Source organism: Sinocyclocheilus anshuiensis, unplaced genomic scaffold (assembly GCF_001515605.1).
Source record: "Sinocyclocheilus anshuiensis isolate Anshui unplaced genomic scaffold, SAMN03320099.WGS_v1.1 scaffold101, whole genome shotgun sequence".
Taxonomy (NCBI): domain Eukaryota; kingdom Metazoa; phylum Chordata; class Actinopteri; order Cypriniformes; family Cyprinidae; genus Sinocyclocheilus; species Sinocyclocheilus anshuiensis.
Genome location: NW_015540892.1, coordinates 2,179,865 through 2,188,322, shown reverse-complemented (window position 1 = coordinate 2,188,322; position 8,458 = coordinate 2,179,865). Strand labels below are relative to the sequence as shown.

At 36.5% G+C, this 8,458-nt stretch overlaps 1 protein-coding gene across 1 annotated transcript in view; it reads right to left on the bottom strand.

Moving 5' to 3' along the window:
- Positions 1 to 268: 268 nt before the first annotated feature.
- LOC107688844 (desmin-like) overlaps positions 269 to 8,458 on the bottom strand; it is a 9,803-nt gene continuing 1,613 nt past the window's right edge. The window contains exons 2-9 of the mRNA XM_016486651.1: positions 7,328 to 7,388; positions 7,117 to 7,212; positions 5,320 to 5,481; positions 3,946 to 4,071; positions 3,640 to 3,860; positions 3,482 to 3,525; positions 2,602 to 2,690; positions 269 to 2,304 (exon numbers count right to left, since the gene is read on the bottom strand). Coding sequence (XP_016342137.1) covers positions 2,263 to 2,304; positions 2,602 to 2,690; positions 3,482 to 3,525; positions 3,640 to 3,860; positions 3,946 to 4,071; positions 5,320 to 5,481; positions 7,117 to 7,212; positions 7,328 to 7,388 — 841 coding nt within the window. The 3' untranslated portion in view covers positions 269 to 2,262. The remainder of the gene's footprint in view (positions 2,305 to 2,601; positions 2,691 to 3,481; positions 3,526 to 3,639; positions 3,861 to 3,945; positions 4,072 to 5,319; positions 5,482 to 7,116; positions 7,213 to 7,327; positions 7,389 to 8,458) is intronic.

The window sequence follows — 8,458 nt, the reverse complement described above, 5'->3', positions numbered from 1 at the left end:
GTTTACATACACCGTTTGATTTCAAGGTTTTTGCAGAAAGCAGCTTTCTGAAGCATCATGTAAACCCAAAATCATTTTCTTTATGCCGTTTAAGGGATTAAGAGAAAGTGTTACACCTGGGTTTGTGCCAGAGAATGCAGCTTAAATGGCCATGTAAACACATATGTAGGATTTTAAAGAGTATGCATGAGAGAAGAACGGATAACTAAAGTAAAGTAAGTGTGGAGAAAGCCGCTTACTGGCAGATCCACATATTACCACACACACACACACACTCTCATCCGGTGCTGACCTGACCCTGGGTCCCGCACGCACAGAGGCTTGGGGCTCCTCACCATTCAGAACTGAACAATGAAAGCATTTCTAACTATAATACCGGATGCATCATTCCGAGACCACGGTTGTATTAAAGAGCTGCTTTCACAAACACAGTTACACTAACACACTTTACCTGAACATGTGCCTGAGATGTGGCATTCTGTTCACCTAATACGGAAACCATTATGAGGTGGTTAAAAAAAACATCAATCTGGGCTCCACTCTGTTAAATTATTTTCAAAAAACGTCTGTGATGAATTAGTGTGTTGCCCGTTCATCAATGTTTCACGATATTGCGTTTCTGTTTGTAACAAATTCATCAGTTGGTGCTGAATCTTGTCTTTGTACTACAACGCTGACTGCTATTTGGAAGTCAGCCGTTCCTCCTCTCATAGTAAAGTCTGTGGATTCCACCAGTCAGTGTCTGTATTGTGAGATCCCGCATTCCGGCCCAGGACTGTACCAAATACCGTCGAGCAGGGGTGCCTTCGAGACACCACTAAGAAACTCTCTCAGGAGAATCCAACTCCTTAGCCTTGTTTCAGAAAGGCTGTAGGGCAAAGAGCCATATTACTGCTGATTAGAGCCACCTGGTCCACTCTGGGATGCAGAGCTGAATGCCTGGTGATGAAAAGAACGAGGACAAGATGGAGGAAATGAGCGAAGATGATACTCAGGGACAGCGTGAATGTTTTTGAGTACTGGGGGAAGAACTATAAAGTACATGGACACAGAATAATGATGCAAAAACTGTAGATTTGTCCCCTCGGAGGCGAGTGCAACGGATGGCACCATGAGCGTTCAGTTACTGCTGTGTATAAAACTAGTGAACATAATAGGGTGTCCAGGAAGACATGATGGTTGAAGAGCAAACGTCCTTCTTAAAAGATCCCCACAGTCCTTTGGGGCAAACTGCATGACATAAGCACCCACATTTTCCTTTCCACAATGCGTTTTCAGGCCCATCTTCATACAGACAATTGAAATGAGCAGATTCTGCCATGGTGTCTCTCTTTTTCTTTTTCTTTTTTTTATTCTGCAAAGCAGAAAATCTATGTTATGTACATAAAATGCACATTTAGTATATCCATTTCAACGTGGCCTATCATATTTATTAGATATTGGTTTATTTCTAATTAATTGTTTTTCAAGGGATCCCGAGTCCCGACAGGTGAATGGATGGTGGTATTTATTAGTTTGTTTGTTTGTTCGGTTTTACATGCATAGTCATGATTTCTTTATAACTTACCGTTTCTTTATAACTTACCGTTATAACTTTATAACAGAGTGTCGTCTTAAAGACAGAAAGTCTTCATGCAATGAAACCTTTGACAATCTGACATCAACATTTTTGTTTTTGGACACTGTACAACAGCATGTGTTTGTATGGGCCTGGTTATTATAGTAAACTTTGTGAATTCACTGTGTCTCTTGTGATCTGTGATTCATCTCTCTATTTCTGTCTGGGCATATTTGGACTCATGTATAGGTGAACAGACGCACACAGAAACAAACACACAGAGAAAACATTAATGGAATGTGTTGGCTTAGGTATCTTTAATTAATTTTTTCTTATGCTTGGCACCATCCTCACAGTTCTCTTTATCATTTCATGTTATCCAAGTCTGCTTTCTGCTTCTGTTCTCTCCATTTACTGCACTCACCTTACTATTTCCGTCCTTCTTTTACCTTATCTGATACTTGAAGTTTAATCAACCTTACATTATTCCAAACTGACATATAGGTTATAACTGGACTAAAAATGCTTAAAAATACAAATTTAAAAAGAATGTGATCGCTCTCTTCTCCCGCTCATGCAGATGTGCTTATATCCCTTTTAGGATGTGTGGAGAAACAAAAGAAACTACAGATTATGAAAAACTGTCCTAAAGGTTTTATTTTTATCTTGGTTTGATTGTTTGGTTGCAGCTCCTTGTCCGAGGGTTACATGATGTCCTGCTGGTGTTGTGTAGATTCACTCACCACCTGTAGGGGGGCAGTAGACTTATTTAATTAAGACTTCATCTGCTCTTTGTCGACAGGCAGCCAATTTGTGAGGAAATCACTCCTGCAAAGCATTTTTTCCCCATTTTATTTATTGGTTTATAGTATTTAAGTACTGTAATCAAATATTTTTTTATTTTACTTAAGTCGTTTATTTTTATTGCACCAAAGATGACCCTAATATTGCAAAGGATGTTAAGGTTATATACGGGAGGGAATGAAAGAAGACAGCACTGGGATGAACTGAAGTGTGTGTGTGTGTGTGTACACATATCACACCTCCCCATCATGCGTCTCGGTGGTCTTGATCAGGACTGTTTTCTTTGAGTGCATTTCAGATGCTCTCTGTTGGTGCTCTGGACTCGTCTCTGTTGAAAATTATATTTAATTAAATAAATATACACTACCATTTTAGTAGCACACATTTTACATACATAGATTTTAGTAACACTTTACAATAAGGCCCTATATTAGTAAACATTAGTTAATGCTTTAACATTAACAAAGAATGTGGAATACATTTGTTACAGTATTTCTTAATCTTTTAAAACTTTTTTTAGTTAAATAAGTTATCTCAGTTCCATTAACAGATACAACTTTTGATTTTAGTAAGGTATAAAATGTTGAAATCAACATTAACTGAGATTAATAAACATTTTAGATGTATGTTTTATTGTTAGTTAATGTTAACAGAAGGAACCTTATTGCAAAGTGTTACCAACGTTACTTATTATTACTTATGTTGAAAATAGTTCTGCTTAATATTTTTGTGTAAACCTTGATACTTTTTTGAGCATTTTCAGAATTCTTTGATGAACAGAATGGTTAAAAGACTAGCCTTTATTTGAAAGATTTTTTTTTAGAAACCAAACAAAAATGTGCATCTGCTGAATAAAATTATTTCTTTCTAAAAAAAAAAAATTACCAACCCCAAATATTATAAATATTAACTATAAATTATACTACCTGTTTTTAACTTTGATTTAAATCGCTGTTTACCTCATGTTTTGTAATTAATAATAATAATAATTTTATTTTAAATTATTTACAAGACATCACAAATTGCAGGAATCTGTGCCGGTAGGTACAACTCCTGCTAGAGGCCTCTGAGGAAACATATCTACAACATTTTTAGTATATCGCATGGTTTCCATCTTACCTCTAAAGCTTATAGTGGAATATGACTGCATGGGTATCACAATCCTTTAACGTGAGAGAATAAGAAAGGTAAAAAGTAACAAAAAGCCATCAGAATAAGCAGAAAGGGTGGAGTATGTTAAAAACAAGAAGGACAAATCCTTTTCATTTCCTTTGTACCTGCTCTCCTCTCCTTCCAGCAGTTTCCTGTAGGTGGCGATCTCCACATCCAGGGCCATCTTAACATTGAGCAGGTCCTGATATTCTCGCAGGTGACGCGCCATCTCATCCTTCATGTTGACGATCTCTGCCTCCAGCCTGGCGATGTTGTCCTGGAAAGCACCGGCCTCACGACCGTGGCGATCCTCCATATCTCTCATCTGCCTCATGAGAGACTCGTTCTACAGAGTGAGAGACAAAGAGATGAATGCCACATGGAGAAAGACAAAGAACGTGTATGTCCACATCAGAACAGATAAAACATACGGTGCCCTTGAGGGAGTCGATCTCACAGGTGTAGGACTGAATCTGGTGTCTGTACTCCATGGTCTCCAGCTTGGATTGTTTGAGAGCCTGGTTGTTCTTGCTCACTGCCTGGTTAAGATCTGACACCTAATGGTGAAAATGCAACGATCAAAGTTCAGCAGGTTTCCCGATCATTTATCTCACTCAGTTCACCAGTGTTGTGGAAGCTACTTTGAAACTTTAGTTTTCAAAACCTAAAGCTACTCATAATATAAATACAACAAAGCTACGTTTTATCCCTTGTGCTTGTCAGAAAATCCTTTACTTAATCTGGCGTTCCCAGTCAAAAATAAACTGCCTACAAAAAATTTCTTGGTATGATATATTTTGGCAATAATATATCATACCAAGAAATTTTTTGTAGGCAGTTTAGAAGGCATGTTGCATTCAATCTTTTTCAACTTGTTTTCTTTCAATTAAAACAGGTTTTGTATTTCCTTTTTGTCTCTTATTGATCATAGGCCTCACTGATCTGAGCTTATGCAATTTATAAAGCTTTTATGATCTTATTTAGTTTTTGAGTGAAAAAAGCAATGTGAATTATTCACTTAAAAATAAAAGTGCTTCACGATGCCATAGAAGCACCTTTTTTGTCTAAATGGTTCCATAAAGAACCTTTAACATCTGAAGAACCTTTCTGTTTCACAAAAGTTTCTTTGTGGCGAAAGAAGGTTCTTCAGATTATAAAAAAAGGTAAGAAAGAGATGGTTCTTTGTGGAACCAAAAATGGTGTGTTTTGGCAAAGTACACTCAAAACTGAGCCAAATAAACTCTGATCAGTGAGACCTATGATCAAAAAGAGTCAAAATAGAAATACAAAACCTGTTTTAATTGAAGGAAAACAAGTTGTGAAAAAGATTGAATGCAATATTTCACAATAATATAGCATAATAAGAAATGTATTTCTTAGGGGGGAGGGGGGATTTTTTATGTCCTAAAACAGTACAAAAAGTACCAAAAAAAAAGTATTGGAAAGAAAGTTCTTATACCCTGTGTGAGTAAAGTCTGTAAGTTTTAGTCCAATGTGATAACATTAACTATCATTTTCAGGAAAGAAAATCTTTTCTGGGTTACATTGACCAGAACACAACGTAAGGTTTAAAAAAGTAGGATTTTAGACCTAAATGAAAGTGTTCAAAAGGGACGAGACATCCAAGAGTATAAATTTATTAGTGTTGCTTGAGACACTTTGGGGATACGTTGCCAGAGACGAGACCCTGAGGTATCTTAAGTCAGGTGCATAGGGGAATGTATAAAATGCAGCTGTGATACCTAATGGTGAAAATGCAAAGGTCAAAAATCAATAGGTTCTTTCTTTCTCTTCTTCTGTCTCACCTGTGACTTGTACCAATCCTCAGCCTCTGCGATGTTCTTTGCAGCGATGCCCTCATACTGAGCACGGATGTCCCCCAGGGCAGCAGTCAGGTCCGGTTTGGACATGTCCATCTGGATTTGGACTTGAGTCTCTTGCATCTGGGCCTGCAACTCACGAATTTCCTACATATAGAGAAAGAAAACGCTTGTGTGTATGTGTTTGTGCTTGTTTTAATAAAGCAGCATGGCATTGCTGATAGGGCTAGTGGCAGGACTAATCTCAAACATCCACACACAGCTGGCCCTGAAACAGAGGCTTGTCGTGCTGTTTTAAAGTAGCTGTGTAATCTCCAGAAACAGATGCAGCTCTATAATAGAGCTCTGAGATGAGATTCACTCAGCTCAGCAGTGTTGTGGAAGCTACTTTGAAACTCTAGCTTTCAGAGCATTAAGCTACTTGTAATTGAAAACTACGGTGAAGGGGGGGGTCTACACTACACATTACTAACTAAAATGTAGCTAGACCAAAGTTGAGAATAGTTTAAATATAAAACTATTAAAATTGTATAATTGGTCCCACTTTATCTTAGGCATCTTTGACTACTGTACTAGGCTACTATGTACAAATAATTGTGTGGTACAGTGTATTTACTGTGTTCTAAACACTTTTGTTATTACTGAGATGGAATACGGGTAAGGTATGTAAGGTTTAAGAGGTGGTTTAGGGGTGGGTTTTGGGTCAACAGTATAATTAGATGTAATTACATTAATGTATTTTTTAAACATAAGTACAATGTAAAAAAACATGTATGTAAATAATACAAAAAAGCAGAGGGTCTGAGTTATGGGTACAACATTAAACAAGAATAGGTAACTTTATATGAAATACAAAAAAGTAAACCTAATATACACTACCATTAAAAAGTTTGGGGTCAGTAAGATGTTTCTTTTATTTTGGAAGAAGTAATTTACTTAGTAATGCAATTTATTTCTGCATTAAACTGAGAAAAAGTGACAGTAAATACATATCTGATGTTACAAAAGATTTCTATTTCAAATAAACGCTTGAATGTTTAATTCATCAAAGAATCCTGAAAAACATATGATCCCAATTTCCATTAAAATTACTAATAAGAAGTATCGTGCTACAGAAGACTGGAGTGGCTGCTAAAAATTCATCCATCACAGAAATAAATTACATTTTAAAATATATTAAAATAGAAAACTGAATATTTAAAACTGTAATAATATTTCATAATGTGTAATTTATTTTAAAATGTACTGAATTTTTGTATTAAATAAAGGCATCCTTGGTAAGCATAAAATACTTTCAAAAACATTAAAAAAAAAAAACATTCCAAACTTTTGAATGGTAGTGTAACTGAGTCTAAAATATAGCGACAAATAGGAGAATTTAACTAGATATTGCATTACAAAAAGAGACTGTCATACACAGTCCTAAGTAAAGAGACTCAAATAATTTATTGAATCATTTAACCTTTTTCTTAAGAGATTAACTTGCACAAGCTCTAACACACTGATTCACTAAAATGAACTGAATTTTACAATATAAATATTAAAATGAATAATTTTGAGTTTGTACGAGACAGATGACTATCTGACTCACTGATTGTCTCATGAATCAGCCTTAGCATTACTACAAATAAATCAGTGAATCATTTTTTGACTGAAGAAAGTGATTAATACCAGAGTTTGTATGAGATGTGTTACATTTTATGTTGCCTTGGCTGTAGTCTGGTTTTTACAACATTTTATTGGCACAGACAATAAAAATGAAACGTCCTTAAATGTGCTAACCTCCTCATGGATCTTCTTGAGGAAGGCAATCTCTTCTTGGAGAGTCTCTATACGTCTTTCCAGATCCAGTCGGGCCAAAGTGGCAGCATCCACGTCCTGAAATTGAATGTAATATCAAAATAAAACTAAGCCACATTTTATTATTCATTACTAATGAGAAAATAAAACAATGGAATTCAAGAGAGGGGGTTTTGTGTTTTAGCGGACTCACCGCTCTGAAAGCGGCCAGATTATTCTCTGCCTCTTCCCTCAGTGCAATCTCCTCCTGAAGCCTGGCGAGAAGAAGAGGGAGAATGGGAGAAGGGAGTCGTGTATCTCATATTTATTACAGCCAGCCTATTTCCTTTCCTTTTATAGACTGAACACAGCAACCTCACATAAAGCTTTTCCCGCTGGAAGATGGAGTGGGGCCAGCACATTTATGCTGACTAACTCCTGAATAGGAAGTAAAGCTAGACTATTGTAAACAACATGCTTGATAGGACAATAGCTTCCTTTATAAAGGCAGTTTCCTTAAGCCTTTAATAACCTCTCTAGGCCTGATATAGCATTTTATTTCATTCATAATTGGTTGGTAGCCCAGATTAAGTCATGTTTAATCATTTCTTAGCTTGGTTACATAAAATATCGAGATATAATTTTTTGTCAATATCGCACACCCCTAGTTACTACAGAGACAGGCAATTTGAAACTCTTTTCAGCATTAAATAAAAAACACATTAGAACTCTCCAGTGACCCTGAAACACCTGTGCCCATCGGTCTCTCAGTGGTCTATCAAACTGATTATATAAATTCTCTTCCTTTCCAACTGCTTTTGTTTGTCCATGTTGAGAAGACTGTCCCTACAGTGGCCCAGTAGTGCACAACACAACAAAACCTCCACAACACAACGAAATCGCCACAATACAATGCATATTTACTATAGAACTATAGCGCATAGAAGTAATTTTGTTGTGTTGTGCTAATTTCGTGGCCTGTTTCTGTTGTGTTATGGCTTGTTTCCATTGTGTTGTGTTAATTTCATTGTGTTACGACTTGTTTCCCTTGTGTTGTGCTAATTTCGTTGTGTTGTGGCTTGTTTCCATTGTGTTGTGTTAATTTCATTGTGTTACGACTTGTTTCCCTTGTGTTGTGCTAATTTCGTTGTGTTGTGGCTTGTTTCTGTTGTGTTGCTCCTTGCTTCCGTTGTGTTGTGTTCATTTAATTGTGTTGTGGCTTGTTTTTGTTGTGTTGTGCAAATTTCGTTGTGTTGCGACTTGTTTCCATTGTGTTGTGTTAATTTTGTTATGCTGTGGCTTGTTTCTGTTGTGTTGTGGCTTTTTTTCGTTTTGGTGTTGGTTT